Source organism: Manduca sexta, chromosome 14, assembly GCF_014839805.1.
Source record: "Manduca sexta isolate Smith_Timp_Sample1 chromosome 14, JHU_Msex_v1.0, whole genome shotgun sequence".
Lineage (NCBI taxonomy): Eukaryota > Metazoa > Arthropoda > Insecta > Lepidoptera > Sphingidae > Manduca > Manduca sexta.
The window spans coordinates 9,628,381-9,646,053 of NC_051128.1; the positions used below are offsets into that span (position 1 = coordinate 9,628,381).

General features: G+C 33.0%; 2 protein-coding genes across 6 annotated transcripts in view; both read right to left on the bottom strand.

The window, feature by feature from the left end:
- Positions 1-17,673, bottom strand: part of LOC115439836 (glutathione hydrolase 1 proenzyme) — a 63,714-nt gene that overhangs the window by 9,897 nt on the left and 36,144 nt on the right. For all 5 annotated transcript variants that reach the window (XM_037438438.1, XM_030163856.2, XM_030163854.2 and 2 more), the window contains 3 exons: positions 8,842-9,062; positions 3,323-3,512; positions 2,760-2,963 (listed from right to left, as the gene is read on the bottom strand). In XM_037438438.1, coding sequence (XP_037294335.1) covers positions 2,760-2,963; positions 3,323-3,512; positions 8,842-9,062 — 615 coding nt within the window. The remainder of the gene's footprint in view (positions 1-2,759; positions 2,964-3,322; positions 3,513-8,841; positions 9,063-17,673) is intronic.
- LOC115439837 (nuclear protein 1) lies at positions 16,504-17,233 on the bottom strand. Its single transcript, XM_030163858.2, has one exon. The coding sequence runs from the start codon at positions 17,123-17,125 to the stop codon at positions 16,922-16,924; it is 204 nt and encodes a 67-aa protein (XP_030019718.1). The 5' UTR covers positions 17,126-17,233; the 3' UTR covers positions 16,504-16,921.

Sequence of the window (17,673 nt, forward strand, 5' to 3'; positions counted from 1 at the left end):
AATATAGATACAGAAAAGGTTGGTTTTAATATTACATTAGGCACCGCGTACTTTAAATATCTAGGAATAATGTCAAAGAAATGTACGATCAGCAACAAAAGTCGATGAACAAATACTAATTTACAAAACACCTGAACATTGAAACGGACCACAAATCACTTACCAAAGACGAGTACAGATTAAGGTTATCATTTCAATGTTACAAAAGTCGCTAAACATTTTATAACTTGACAATGCATTAGTTGAGGAATCTCATTATTGAATCTATACTTCTATACTCTTATATAAAGCTGAAAAGTTTGTTTGTTTGTTTGACCGCGCTAATCTCAGGAACTACCGGTTCAGACTGAAAAAATATTTTTGTGTTGGATAACCCTTTGTTAGTGGAGTGCTATAGGCTTATATATCATTACGCTATGACCAATAGGAGCGGAGCAGTAATGAAACATGTTGCAAAAACGGGCAAAATTTATTAGTTTTGAGAGCTTCTGTTGCGTGCGCTGCTTAAACGGTTAAAGTTATGCAACAATGATGTATGATGGGATTGTTCATCTTAAAAAGTTCTACATAAATATATAATAAAACAAAGTCCCCCGCTGCATCTGTCTGCCTGAACGTGTTAAACTCAAAAACTACCCAACGTATTAAGATGAAATTTGGTATGGGGACAGTTTGAGACCCTGAGAAGAACATAGGCTTACGGGAAAATATATAGCGTGACTTTTATAAGGGAAAACTTTAGCCCGAAAAACTTTATATCGCGGGTGGAGCCGCGGGCAAAAGCTCGTACGCCATTAAAAAATATGAAAAATAAACTGACGTTTACGTTGAAACCTTCGAGGAGAATCTCCTGTCAGAATAATTTTGAATTTACACATTTGTTTTTTAAACCGGCCAGTGCTCTATAAAATAGGATGTTTAAAATGTAATTAAGGTGGTAGCTCAAGGTCCATTTTCATACATTTTGTTTCGGCTTTAATCTGGGTAACTAAACAAGTATTGGCAAGTAAAGAATTTAAATTCACGTCTAGTTAGTGATTAGTTCTCGCAGTTGAAAGAAAAACGTAAAATAATTAATAATCATGGATATTTCGGCCTTTAAAATTTAATATGACGAAATTTTAAAGGCCGAAATATCCATGATTATTAATTATTTTTACATTTTTCTTTCAACTGCGAGAACTAATCACTAACTAGACGTGAATTTAAATTCTTTACTTGCCAATACTTGTTTAGTTACCCAGATTAAAGCCGAAACAAAATGTATGAAAATGGACCTTGAGCTACCACCTTAACCTATTCCTATTAATGTTATAATATTACTTTCTAATATATTATGATGTTTTGTTCATACTTAAAAATGTATAATTCTGGTTATTAACTTCAATATATACTATTATATAAACCTAAAGGGTTTGTTTCTTTGGATGCGCTAAACTCAGGAACTACTTAACTGATTTTGAAAATATTTCACTAAGCTACATTACTCTTAAGCCCTACACGCTACTATCTATCCAGGGTAAATATAAAGCACGACTTTTATCTTTGAAAAACTTTTTCACGCGGGCAGAGTAGCGAGCCAAAGCTAGTATGTTATAAAATAACAATTTAATTAACATCCTGGACTGTTGTATTTATTCGACAATGTTTTGATAGTAAAAACCGCGGTGCGCTGCGCTTCGCGATATTGGTGTCTTGAAGCTTGATGGGTTCAATTTAACGAATAGAAAAAAAGCTTGCATATAAAACAAAGAATCTGCTAATTTCAGCCACATTTGTATTTATTACAGATCATAAAAATTGTCGCTAGTAATGTTTAGCAGTTAATGGTTTGACAGCGTTCAACTACTTTTGTAGTTCAATTATGACAAGTTGTTTTGTTTTTAAATTAATCAGCAACTTATGGTAAATGATAATGATTAGGAAATATTGGAAACAAATTATGTTCAACGACTTCTGTTGCTGACTGTACTACGAGGTTTAAATCTTAAGTCGTAATAGAAATGGTCGCCCCTGATTTGTAAACCGGTTTCATTTCTTATGATTCACTAAGTTGCCAAAGCTCCGCCAAACCAAAGGGTGTCTTTCAATGAATCTATAACAAAGACCTATATCAAAGAGTATTGACGAATGAAAGCGTTGAATATACCTTTGAACAACACAAGGACGAATAAAAAATATCCTTAGAATATCACACAATGATGGCAATAATGTTTTATTTAAAGTATTATGCGCGTAGATGATGTAAACAACTGTTTAAGCATGTTTTTGAGGAAACAAGGTTCCACACTCAAATAACAAAACAACTTAATTATATTATGGATAAGTTGCAACTACACAAAATATTGTGACTATATGGAATTCGAGAAGACTTCATCGAACTGGCGTATTTGTATGCATCAGCATTTTCGAAATCGAATTACGACAATCGTACAAGCTTACTGCAGCTGTACCAGTGTGGGTGGATTAAAATTGCTGTGTTGCTAAATATTTGTATTATAATATCCAGTGTGGGTTTAATGGGACCACATCCATTGAAATTTTGATTAATTTCCTAGTAGTTTGTGTTCGAGGTTCGTATATGTTGAGAGTCCAATTAAGTACTTTTTATTTTTTTTGTTAATGATCAAATGATTGTCATATTGAAATGTTAGTGATGTCAAAAAATAATTGTACTTCGGATAAAGGAAACTTAACTAAATACTTTCTAATAAATCTGCATTAAATTCTTGCAATTATTTAAAAAAAAATCAACTTACTTATAATTCTTTAAATCATCAGCAGTGATAATGCTTCCAACTCTGCTCAAGTCTTCGATAAACATTTCCGCCAAGGTCCCGTTATATAATTCATCGCCGCCCTTCTCAGCTATCTTCTGGAATGTGCTGCAGAGAGCCTCCGTTGGTTTGATCACTGTGCCTGCTCTGTGGAATCGGCCTTTAGCTGAGTTGTAGTACATCTTTCTGAAACATAATGTGGATATAAATAAACTGTTCAGGAACGTAAATTAGAATTTTTCATCTAGGTACGATAAGACTACACTAGACTCAATTGTAAGTATAATAAGACTAAGTTATAATATCATATGTTTTACGTTGTAGACGAAGAAAAGGCGCAAGATAGTTAAGAAGTTTAACATCAGGTTGATGAAAATATTTTTAATCTAGTTTGGCTTAGTGTTAAAATTGAGTAGATGAAATGTTGGGTACTTTTGTTAGTATTATTTTATTGTTATTTTCTTGATATCTGTATTTCTACACACAGCACCTTCATATACTTCTCCAATAATCCTATGCACTTTTGCCCCAATGGTTATACTTACGCCAGATTTATATCAGTCTTGATGTACGGGACCATCTCCACGTTATCATGCATGGCTTTGGACATTTGGTAGCCATCTTTACAGAGCTGCAGCGTGGGTGCCACTAAGCTATCCCATGGAAGCTTCCCCCAGCGTTTATGCGCGGCCCACATGCCACGGAGTTCGCCAGGAACTCCCACTGATAATGGACCTTTGAGAAAAAAATATAATAAAGACATGTTCCCAGGAGGTAAAATAGAAGATTTTTTTTCCAGGTTACAATTGTTTATTTTCCCCGGAGGTGCATGGGAGAGGTGGTCATAGTAGTAAAGGAGAAACTGTCAATTTGTAAATCCACTATTTAACAATGATTTATCACTAAGTACTATTTGAGGATTATTTTCCGTCCAAATTATTTCTGGACACTTCATAAATTGTATAAGCTATGAATCTCTCCCCTACGGCCATTTCACCCGGTCTAATTTAAATAAACTCTGATCATAAAAACGCTCCAGGAGTCCCGTAAAATTTCTCATTTCGATTCAAATTTATCACGAAACTACACGCATTAACATTATCTGTTTGTACAATCCTGTTCACCCTTTTTTAGGTAAATTCAAAATGTTTTTCCTCATCCGCCAAAAAAACATAATTTACATTAGTTGCGCTACATTTACAATATTGTACGGAATGGTTTTATTTATTTTAGGTGCATAAAACATGACAGAGCATGACTAGCGTTTTAACTTTAAGTAAACCACTTTATAGGTAAACGGAAAAGTAAAACAGCGGGAAAAACTGAGACATTTAGATTTTTAAGCTTACAATTCAAAATTATTACAAATAGTATAATCACGTTAATTTATTAATGCCACTAATTTGAAGCTTATAAAAAATGTTTTCGAATAACAATAATTTAGGAAGTGATTATTAAGTGGACTTACATTATTATATCTATGAGTCTCGGAGCCAAATAGGGTATAATTAAATAAATAATTTATAGGTTAAGAACATATATTATAAAATATCCTAAAATACATATTAATATATTTACCTAAGGCATTAAAATTATTTAACAAAATTAACACTAAAATTGAAACGAGATGAACTTTCGAAAGCTAAAAATAACAGCGGGCTACATTAGCACAATGCGCCATGACGGGTTAGGTCTCTCGGCCGGACCAGATTAAAGAGAAAGCCTTAGAGAAATTTTGCAAACATGTTCGCTTTCAGTTTTATACACTAATATCTGCTCGCGTTTGTGTCCGAAGAATGTCAGATCGCTTCAGAATAAACTTACATTGAGTTTGCTGACGTGGGAATGTATTCTAGGTGTCTATTCGAAATAAACTAATCTATTGAATATTTTAGTAAAAAATTGTGAAAATAACGTCAGTTAGTCTACAAAATCTGTAAGATTGTAAAGCATGCATTCGGAAAAATAATGTAGGAGGCTTTCTAGTAGACTAAATACGTGGTAGTCTATAGGTAGAAACCTTTATTTTCTTCTACACATTATCTGTGAAAAATCTTATAATAAACTATTAATTTTATTATACACAGTACAGTATTTTATTTTATTTAAACTAAACCTTAATACGGGTTGAACAGCTCGACTTTCTAAGTCTATGATTTTCCTGATTTTTCTAGAGCTCTCGATTGCGTTACCGCGGATATTTTAAAGATCGTATTGCGTAACATGTTTGCGATACAAGTTCTGAGCTGTGAAGAGACCCCGCTCCCCTCCGTGCGCATGTAACTGGCATACAGTAAAATGAAGAGATACAGGCGTAAATAGATCTAACAATAGTTACGTAGGATGATAAAATAACATTATTGTTATTTGATTATTATATTATGTTCTGTAAAAGACCGGTTTCTAGACACTGTAAGCTCTTTCTGCGTAGATCGGACAGTGAACAGCTAAAACAATTTAAAATGTTGTACTTATACTTAATTTTAAAATGTGAGTAGATACTATATATTGTAACTATAGTTTTTCGGAGGACCAACACCACAGTCCGCCCCGTGACCAAGAAAGCGAGTCTTCGAAACTTCGTAAGAAAATATTATATTATAAGTAACCGCGATAAAATTCGTAAAATAGCTTTACATCAATGTCTAACATTCGCGTAAACCTAAGTAATCATTATGTTCTGCAAAACTTTAGCAATAAAGATTTCGGCATCAATTTATGTAATAATCATACGACCAGCCTCATTCCTATTCACCACATATATTTTATGATTGAGTTAAGTTCTCCTTAAAAGGATATAAAATTTGCTCTTTTATGTTGCCTCACTTAACGACGGAAGCCAATAGTATTTCCCTGTTTATTTTCACCCGTCAAGGCGATTCGGGCATTATGCCAAATAAACAAATGTATCGTCCCCCCGACTACCTTTTTTGGCACAAAAGGGTCAGATTTGGATGACGCCATAGACTTACGAAAATCGATACACATGTATTAGACACATAAAACAAGCGTTACTTTACATTTGCTTTCATACTCTTTCCATAAAATTACTTATGTTTTTCTTGGTGTCGTTAAATACTATACTAATGTATAATTAGTATAAGTAATTAACATTTATTCATGTAAACAGTTTTAACGACGTAACAAAAGCCATATCAATTTTCAATGTTTTTCCTCGTGTTTATGAGTTCATAATACACGGTTTTCTTACTTAAATATTTTAAATATTAAACAAAATTTTTGTATCGTCTTGCCATAAAATCTAAAAATATTCTTTTCATTTTCTATTATTTATAATAAATCTATAGGAAGTAGAAATTAAATCGCGTTTGTTGACAAATTGACAAACTTTGAACGAATGCCGCAATGTTTCTTCCACACAGGAGATTTAGGCCACACCTTATTATCTTCCGAGACTCTTCTACACACAATGGTTGTGGTTACTACCAGTGATGTTATGGAGCTCCGTAACCATAACCGAAACTATCGGATATCCGAAATAAAAATATATCTGTAACCGTATCTGTTGCAAAAGTTTCGGATAAGTTACGGATATTATGTTACGACTGATTTTTGTTTTACCGCTCGCGCGCCACGTGAATCTTGCATAGTTTGTTTGTTTTTTTTAGTCATAACATAACATTATTCATGAATAGTATTTTTTTATTTATGAGCAGGTATTTAATTTAATAAAGTGAAGGAAAAGTGTTGTGTTACGTACTAAATTGATTTATAAAGACAAAATGCGTCTAAAGTCGAGTTTAATTTGGACATTTTGGATCAAGTTAATGTAAATTTTTTAAATTGGGAGGTTTGTTAGGGAGGTGATACTACTTCACTGAAACTTCATGTCATATCAAAACACAGAATTTTCTGAAAACCTGTATCCTCCAATTAGTTCATCGATAATTAGTAATCGATGCTGACGACGAACGATAGTTAGTAATCGACGCTCAACTGTATTATACTATACTATGGGTGGATTTATTGCAACATTGGCTAACTAATGTCAGAACTGCGTAGGTGGTATGAAGTATGGCGTTTCAAACTTGGCTATATCTTCCGGGATTCATGTCGCCCACATCTAGCATAGCCAAATCGGGACATTCTTAACCTTTCGAGCTCTGTGGTTATCACCTATGAGGAAATGAAAGGTAGTTAGTTAGATAGTTGACGACTTTTTTTTTTAAATACATTTATCAAAAATGTATTTCATCCAAAATCTATCGGAAAAAGAATTTTCTAAATCCACGCAATAATGAATAAGCTATGAAAATGAATCGAACTCGAGACTTCAGCACTGCAGTTGTACCTTTACACAACCACAGTCAAATATGAATATCGTAATAAAATATTTCTCTTTCTTTCATTCTAACACAACTACGTCACCAAGGCAGTCCCCTTTGTACATATTAAAATTAAAACAAAATTGCTATTGTAGGTTATATTAAACCTTGTATTTACAAATTATAACATTAATTACGGTTAGAGTTGCGATAACAAAACACGATTGTATTGATAACAAATTTAAAATTTGATCTAGGTCACGAACTATTGATTACTCTTTAAACAAAGCTCGTTATGTCCATTGTTATTTCTACAGTTCGCCCTAGCGTTATCTTTTTTTGTTATAATTTTTAAAAATATGCCAGCTGCGCATATTTTCTTTGTTATAAAATATGCTGCTTTAACAGATCGCTTTGGTATCTTAATGCTGAATGTATGATTTTAAAACAATGATATACTTTTAAATAATAAAATATAACAAAGTCCAATTTTTTCAATGCATGATGTGGGTTTCTTTTTTATGGGATACTGGAGGTTACATGTTGTGGGTATGTTACTTGCGTCGCTCGACGGTCGCAACAATTATGTTGGCCAATCTTTTTAGATGCATGCAGAACTTTCAACCCATAGACTGAGGTCAAACACAAAAACGAATAAATCATTATAATAACATTTTCTTAAAATTGTCATTTCAAAAATCTTTCAAAATAAAACTGGGTATCAAAGATTTGCATTACTGACTAATAAGACACTAGGAAATAAGTGAGCAATGTATCTGAATCACTTTAGGATATAAGTGAGTAAACAATATCACAATTTCGTAGGATGACGACACGAAGCGATATTTATGAGACCTTTATATGGGTAAGGATACAAATGCGGGCGTAGTTGCGAAGAAAACATAATCGAATATAAACCCGTATAAAATAATTTGTAAAATAAAAATATTTACACCACAAATTTAAAAAAAAATAGGTACATAAGTATGAATACTCACACGCATCAGATAGGTAAAATTACTTAGAACTAGAAGTGTACCTTAGCATTCAAATTATAGGATAATGTGTTTTATAAACATTTTTTTATATAATATTTACGCACTACAAGTTCAAGTCGATATTGATATGTCATAGCTTTATCTTAATATCCGTGGAAAATAAAATTATCATTAACACTTCTGAGTCACGTACGCATTTCGGAATTTAAATGCGACTCACGATATTTCACAATTATTGTTTTAATGTATTATTATTTACATGGAAATAGACAATATGTTATTCACCGACAGATTAAAGACTTCACTTCTAAAAATATTCAGATATATATGACGCATTTAAAAAATAATTATATTGTTGTTTTTCAGGTTTTTACGTTGTTGCTAATGTAATAGTAGAAAATAAATATGCAATAAAAGTGATATGAAGAAATTATAGGGAATTTTAATCAGTGAACTCTGACTCTTGAAATAACTGCCGTGTGGAATACTTTGAGAATAAAATTAAAGAAAACATAACGGCTATTAGTTTTAGGTATTGTAAATAACAAATGAATGAAATCTATAATATAAATGTTATAAAGAGTTCTTTTTTTGGATTTTTATAATGACTCAATTCAAAAACTAACCGATCCTAGAATTTCATTCATTTAGTGCTATAGGCTATTTTTAACCCAGAGATGTTCAGCACAGTGAAACTGAACTTTTATCTGAGACGTCTTTACGCGATTGAAACTCTGAGTAAAACAGAAACAAGGTGAATGTAGATTAAAAATTATTTACCTTTAAACGATTTAGCGTGATTCCCGTGGAACATATCCCGTGTGGCTGCTGCAGGGGCCATTTCCCGGGCATTTACTGTGTATGCTTTCTGCTCCTCCCTGATGTAGACTGTCATGAAGAAACCGCCGCCCAGACCCATGCTCTGCTGATTCAGCAAGCTGTTGCAGAACATGGAAGCGATGGCAGCATCGACCGCAGAACCATTCTTGGACAGAATTTCCCTAAGAATAAATAACAGATTACAGAGGAGCTTGAATTTAATAGCATCTCAATGGAATAAGAACGAAAAGAATGGAAAAGACAATGCAATCATTGCATTTAAACAAAATGGCGCCAGATAAAAAGGATATATGGCTTTTTCGATTAGCTGTTTATTGGAAATTAAAAATTCCCAATGACAATTAAATAGATATAAATTAGAGTCTATAAGAAAGAAGTAACCTCGTATGTACCTTATCATTAAAGAACAATTTTAAGATTTGCTTTTTGGTTCTGAAGAAATTTAGGTAATGGCTTATGCTTATTTATATTAATTTATTAATGAAATTATAGTCATTCGTAGGTCACCAAAACCCTCGTTAGTAAACCAGTACGGAACTTCAGAACCAGGTGAGGTTGGTTTCCAGAGCTCTATAACATGTATTCATAAACAACAACAAAAATCTTACGACAACCCTTTTAAAACTTGAATTTAGAATACGAAATGAAATAGTAGGTAAAATATTCGGTTAATGTTTTCCGTGTCTACTTTTGTTTTAGTGCCAAGGGAATGGCCTGAATGACGGTGCGACGTCTGAATATTTTCACACTCGTAGTAGATAAATAAAACGTTAATTTGTTATGTTTAGTTTCTTTGGTATAAACCATAAAATCATTTAAATATTAGTGTCTTATAAAAATATTGAAATTTTAAAGCACTTTCTTAACGCCGGCAAAAATTGATCGTTTATTTTATAAATTAATGTTATATAATAGTATATATACCAACATAATATTGCTAATTTACTATCCCTATTTATAAAATAAGAATATTTTAACTGAAACATAACCTAATTGGCAACACGGTGCGTCTAAAAATGACAAATCCAAACGCATAATATTACTTTCGTCTTTTTAATTAAATGCGAATGTATACTTTATGAGTTAATAATAAAGTATGTTTTAATTTAATGTAAATATTTCATCATGCGATATTTACAACCGAACAGGCGTGACCTGTTTTTATGACGCTGTTAACGTGAGAAATGTCGCGTATTGACTTTTTATCAATATTCATCGTTATAATAATAACAAAAATACAAGGAAAACTTTGCGGGTCTATAAAATGAAAGTGTATGTTTTTTTCAAAATTATTCGCTTTTCCTAAACTTATTCACCAAGAATCTAAACTGCTCTGTTTAGGTTAACCTCTGTAACGGCTAAATCGATTTTGATGGCACTTCCATTGGCTTGACGACTTTAAAAATGTTATTTTAATAAATTTAATTTCAGAACAACTGTTTTAAGTGGTATTGAGTAAAAGATTTTTTTTAATATGCATAATATTAGGTTCGATTTAATTCAGGAAAAGGAAACCGCTACCAACACAACTGCAACGCAGGTTATTTGTACAATATGATAACATCTATTACAATAAAACAATTTAATATAAATAATTTATGCCTCCATATCTATATTTATCATTTCTTAAATTTCTACCATTTATCAACCACGTAATTTTCGCTACATTCATAAATGTGTACTAACCTATTGGACCTGAAGGCAAAATTATGTAGATTCTTCAGCTGCAATTATCAAACCAAGTGTCTTGTGTCCTTGATCTAATTAACCAAAAATAATCTGTTTATTATAACCAAACCGTTGACCAACAACTGCAACTGTAGTCAATTAACAGTAGTTTCATATGGTAACCACAAGGTTTAAACCTGTTGAGGTTTATAGGGGCAGTGGAATTCAAATAATGCGAACAAATTATGAATCAATATAATATGTATATTGTATATGAACGGTTTTATGAAATTATAACAAAAATACATCCGCCAGAAACATTTTAACAAGAAAGCAGAAAAGGAAGAGAGTGTCAGAACTTTATTTTATTTTATTTTTTTATTAAAATTAGGGTTGCCAGTAAAACGAATAGTTTTATTTATTTACAACACCTAAAGGAATTAGCATAAATTAATTTTGAAGAAGCCTTTAGGTAAGTTAATATATTGTTTTGTCGGTCGACAGTTTTTGACTGAACATCACGTGCAGTGAACTCATTTTTACAATACAAAATCGAATTAATTGGAATATAATTAACGTAAGATACCAATGTACCATGTAATAAAGACGAGAATCGTTTGTTTCTTGCCTATATGACGACATAGTTGCTTATTAAACCTTATACGTGATTGAAACCGGATGTACACGAATCGTGCTTGCATTATTCCCATCCGACTTAATAAATTACTTTAACTCGTATCATGTTTCAAATCTTAAAAGCAAAGATCGTTGACCCGCTGTCAGTTGTGGATATAGAATTTAGAACAAAAAAATGTAATGAAACACTCAATCCGTTATGATGGTTGTAATTTCAAAATCAGTATTATTCAATTAAGTATGTAACAAAAAAATCTTTGCTATTGCATTTTCGACTTTAAAAACTATAATTTAATTTATATTGACTTACAAATGTTAACAATGACAATATTATTGATAACAAACACAATGTAAAGGTCGCTGTGACGGTCATTAGATGTGTGTGTACTCTAGCGGTAAACGATGTGCCGCTCAAGAATTATAATTATAAACAAATACAGTGACAATAAAAGCATTAGTTATTGCAAACATGTAGATTGTACACATTCACTCACGCCTTTTCACACCTTCTCGAAGGGGTAGGCAGAGGCGCAACTGGTGCATCCAATTTCCGCAGTGCGTTTTATATCCCGTGATAGAGGACGAGCCTATCGTCATATGACGAATTCCAGACTCCATGCTGATGCTGAGCAGAAAAACTTAGCATTTATATAATATTGCTCGACCCGGGGATGGAACCCAATACCTCAGCACTGCAGTCGAATCGTAATACAACTACGCCACTAAAGTAGTCATGTTGTATTAAAGAGTTTTTGATAATAAGCAACAACTAGCGATGGGGAATCTAAAGAATTTATATATCATGAGATAGAATTTTCTGGTATACTTAAAATTCACATCATACGTCTTGGAAATACGCGTTTGAATTCACTCGTAACTAAACATTACTATCAGTTAGCGGCGAAGTAATTTTGTTAAAACATAGTACTTACTATTACTACCAAATAAAACAAGTTTTCATTATGGAATTCGTAATCACACTACGAATATAGATTGAGATTAGCACCCATTGCAAAATTGTTTACTTATTCTTCAGTCTTTGCCAAAGTTTAAAATGGGTGAACCAGGGAAACTCATTTTAGTGCCAAATCGCAGTCTTACGTCTAAATCACGTGGAAATGTAGAGGCACGTTACGGCAAACGTGTAAGTCGCACCGTGGTTACAGTTTATAACACGATTAGGTAAGTACAGCTGGAATCATGAGCCACTGGGTACGAAAATACCTTACTGTATAAATAAACTACCTTTTTTACGGCTTCATCATGACACAAGCATATTCATCCCCGAGTTTATTTCTGTCCCATTGTGTGATAGGTGGCGAAGTTATCACCATCAAACACAAAATCTAGGCTTAACCAAATTTTGCAATGTGACTTCTGGGTGTCCATTATACTAATGAGGATATTGTTTAAAGTATCAAAATACCTCTCAGTGTAATTATGTTGGCACTATACTAATAAGGACGTTATACCGGTTTTGATCCATTTTTAGGGTTCCATACTTCAAAAGGAATACTTATAGGATCACTTTGTTGTCCGTTTGTCTGTTAAAACCCCTTTTTTTCTCAGGAACACGTAGAGATATCAAGTTGAAATGTATATAAAATGATCGGGTCTCGATATGGCGATAGGCTCGCCTACTTTTACATCATGGGACGGGGCATACTTGGCGAAAAGTGTGTGCCTTGATTGCGCCTCTGCATGAGATATGATATTCGGGGATAAATGCGTCATGTGTGTGTACTCGGATCTACGGTTTTTTTAGCTGTCATATAATTAAACCTGTAAGTCAACGTTTATGTCACATATTTGGTGATTTTACAAGGGAATCGAAACTTATAAGGTACATCCCGTTGATATAGGATTACGAAATTTGGCAAGAAACAATGTTCTACAGCATTTATAAAAGGCAAGTCATAAATATGTACTTTAACAACAACAAAAATAAGCGGATTTACTATTATACACTTATTATTTGCGGTTGATGCCTTAATCTTAAAAGTTAAGTTTGTGAGGTTCAAACTTATATTATGCTCAGGTACCTTAACTACATTTTAATTCAATTTTTCATCCTATTGAAAGTTTGTACGGAACCTTTGGTACGCGAGTCCAACTTGCACTTGTCCGGATTTTTTGCAAATTAGATCAGCCAATAAACAATATTTGCATGTTATTGTCAATAATACTTTGCTCCATATTCTCATATATTATCACGTCCTGCTTCCATAATATTTGTAATAATACATAGGGTTTTACTATTCTATTGTGATTAAAGACCTTTTATTATACTATCCGCGTGTATAAGTTATACAACGCGATGGTATTTGACACCACCGACGTATTGTCATCCGATATTGCAAGGTTAACTTGTATAGACTTCAATACCTTATTACTTATTAGAGAAATAAAAACTACGTGAACATCCGCGACATATAAGATACATGAATATTGTATTCTTAAATTTGTCGGTTTACATCTACCTGAACAAGCTGTCATAGTAAATAGGTGTATACAAACATATTAAAAACAACAACACCTGACTTAAACAGGGTTCTATTTCCACAAAACAATGAAAATTTAGTTAAAAGAAAATCTTTAATACCTGTCGATTGTGTATAACCTGAGCCCTGTTGCGGTAAAATCCATTATTTTAATCTGGGACATTAGCCTCTGTAACAATTGCCGCTGCATTTGCATACTTTTTGCTGGCTAATTTTAACTGTTTTGCCATCAGCAAAATGGTTAATTTCTAGGTTAGTCGTAAAACTGCTGATGTGTTGTGTAATGTTATGATTTGGAAAATAAACAATGTATTGTTTATATCAATCTAAACGTTTATAAAACTTTGATTTCTACGTTATATTTTATGATCATAAATATAATTGAATAGTGATATTTTATTTTAATTTGTTGGCATTCGTACAGAATATGATATTCAGTGGTTGTTTTTTAAATTAATGTAATTGCTGCAAACCGTTTTAATTAAGTCAAATAAATAAATATAATTATCAATGGGGATTAATACATTTAGACGTTCATGAATATTGCGTTACTGATGGATTATTTTAAAATACTACTCAATTCCTCCTTGCTTGAGATGCATGATTTCGCCATGTTGCTATATCTTCTTGTTCCGTTTTTTTTTCTCTTATAATTTCTTAGTTGTGTTATGTTGGAAATAGTTGGCAATATTTTCACCTGGCATAAAGATGACTTAACTAACGCTCGTTTAAAAAATATAATGGCCGTGTACAATCTGTTAACAGTTTCATGCGGTTGGTTCTGCGGAAGTTTCTCTTCCCTATTACACGTCATGGACACGCAATCACAGAAGTCATGCACCGAGGATTCATGAATGTATTACAAATACGAATCAATATTCTTTATGACCCAAATAAATATCTTGATATGTGGATTTTGTGAATATAACTGTTTATTACTAATTTTTATTAACAATAATAATAATATCAGCCCTGTATTATATACTTGCCCACTGCTGAGCACGGGCCTCCTCTACTACTGAGAGGGATTAGGCCTGAGTCCACCACGCTGGCCTAGTGCGGATTGGTAGACTTCACACACCTTCGAAATTCTTATAGAGAACTTCTCAGATGTGCAGGTTTCCTCATGATGTTTTCCTTCACCGTTAAAGCGAACGATAAATTCACAAAGAATACACACATGATTTTTTAGAAAAGTCAGAGGTGTGTGCCCTTGGGATTTGAACCTGCGGACATTCGTCTCGGCAGTCCGTTCTACACCCAACTAGGCTATCGCCGCTATCTAATTTATTACTAATTTTTATTGCAAAATAAAAATTAGTAATAAATTAGTAATAAAAATTAGTAGTAAAATAATAGAACTTAGTTAATCATCAATTATACAACAATTTTAATAAGTTTTTGTGTTTTTATATCATGTGCTATGATTTATACTTATGCGTTTAAAACGTATCAGCCCCTACAAATATCTATTCATTTTTTTTTTATCAATGTTACAAAGTATTACATTTTGTAACATAACTATTGTAGGGCGAGAATAGAAGTGTTTTGAGATAAAAACGTTTTTGGGTTGTTTAGTTATAAAGCATTATCTACCTGCTGTTAGCACCGACGCGGGATACACGCGACCCGTTAAAACTGTTAACTGAACAGTTTCTCAAACTATTGTTTATTCTATATACACATGTTTAGTTCTATCGCCACTTGAACTGTACAGTTTCTAGATTTTTCTACATACATGTATAGATTTATCTGAACACTGTAATTCTAAGTTGTTATAACTCTGCATTTATGTCTAGATATGAGTCTTATCAACGCTAAAAGCAGGTAAACATTAGAAGCAACAGTGATATATTAAGTATAATTTTATTAAGTAATAAGTAAAATATTAAATTCAGAGTGTAAGCATCTATGTTACCATTAATCTAAACATTAAACAAGTTACTTAAGAATATACAGAGAAAGAAATTATGACGGTAAACACTGAAAACATACTCATATTCTTTGTTAGATATAGCTGCAATTACTAATACTTATATATTCAATATTTAAGTACAATACGATAATGTTAGATAACCTCAAAATTAAATAAAGCCAGTTATATGATTGCAACCAGTCATCATCATCAATTTACACGAAGCTTATGCGACAAGAATATAAATTTTATAATAAGTATATCTACCTTCAACTATCTAACCATAATTCGAAGAATGTTTAAGAATAATTCAGACGTGTCTGTTATTGTGTACCTACTAATCTTGTATAATTAATTTTATTGAACTCTAGATAAAATTATAATAAGGGCTATAAATTAAAAAAGTAACAGAATAACGTAATGATAAAAAAGTTAAGTATGATTTAATGAATTAGTTTCTAGATACATGCTTGCCTGGCCGCGAATCAAAACAAATTGTAAATTAATTTGCGGTATAGCAAGAAGTATATTAAGAAATCATAAAATTTATTGTTAAATAAGAACAGAAATTATACGATAAGTGTAGGAAGCGACATTCAATATTATGGTTGATTTGATTAAAAAACGATTGACGGGTAATTTTTAAAAGTAAATGAGTTAATGTTCAAACTACGACGCAAAAAGCAAGGCGTGGGCACCGGCACTGATAATATAATAGCCAGTACGACAAGGCCAGCCACCTCGCCGTCTGCCCGACTTCATTCAAGGTTGTTTTTGTGTGTAAACATGAGCCAAGCGAGCGCTCAACAAAGATTCGTATCACGCATAACCTTGCTCAAAGTTATGATGCTCTTCTAACAGATTAACAAAGAAAACAATAAATAGTAACTATATTTTTTATTAGCCTTAAAATAATTATTACAGTCCTTTGTGTACCTCAGTTAAAGATACAAAATTAACTTATAATAATCTAACTAGGAATAATAACACAGCAGTTCTGAGCTTTACAACAAGCCCAATATTCGAGATCAGTCACTGGAACGGTGTTAGGTCCAAAATAGATGTAGCCGGCGCGTTACTGGCCGGCTCGCTGGCTTTGTCGCAATCTACAACGTAACCTGTTTGAGTGATGAGCGAAGTAGAAGCCCTGAGTGAACAAGAATCGCCTTGGGTGTTCCATTGATCTCTGAGACGACGAGCGACCCGCACTTTCCTCGGGTATTCTCCATAACGTCCTCCTTTCGTTCGGCAATTCGGTTATCCTTCTGCAAGCCATAGTCTTCTCTTTGTATCAGTCCATCTAATGTTTGTTTGCGGCCTTCTTGTTGTTCTCAGTGTTGACCAACTTCGTAACGATCTTTCTGGAATGGCCGGACGGGTCGAAGTGGTTTGTGTGTTCACTCGCCTCCTTCTTGGTGCGCTGTTTGCCTCCGTGCCCGGTGAATATATGTTTGTCGTGGTCGAAGTTGTAGTAGTCGTATTCGTCAAAGAAGGCTTCTGACATATTTATTATTTACGATTTAAATGTTTTAATAAATACTACAAGCGAATATCGCTGGACGGTATCACTAACGGTTTTGTTCAACAAAATGTTCTCTGAGCTAGCGGCGCACCGTTTTTATACCCTGCGTGCGACACGTCAGTGACCGCATGCGCGTCGATAAAATTCTAGAAACGTGATTGGTTGCCGCAACGTGTGTGAAGTTGGTGCAAATGCTACGACCCGGTTTTGTGAAGTATGTTTGTTATTAATAGATGTTTGTGTGTGAGTAAGCTGGTTGGGGATACCGGTATTATAATCTGTATTTCCTGCTTTGATATCATGTGATCTGTTTTCATTTATTCATCAGTTGGAGTGACGTTGCAGATATGTTTATTTATTATGTAAATAGGGTTTATGTGTTCTATGTTCTCGTGATCTGATATATTTTATACCTACATAACACGAAGTATTGTGTAGCGGCGAATGTTGCAACCCAGTTCTTTTTACATGATGACACATTACGAAATGAGTCAGGTCACTACTGTTTGTAAACATGCACAATATCAGAA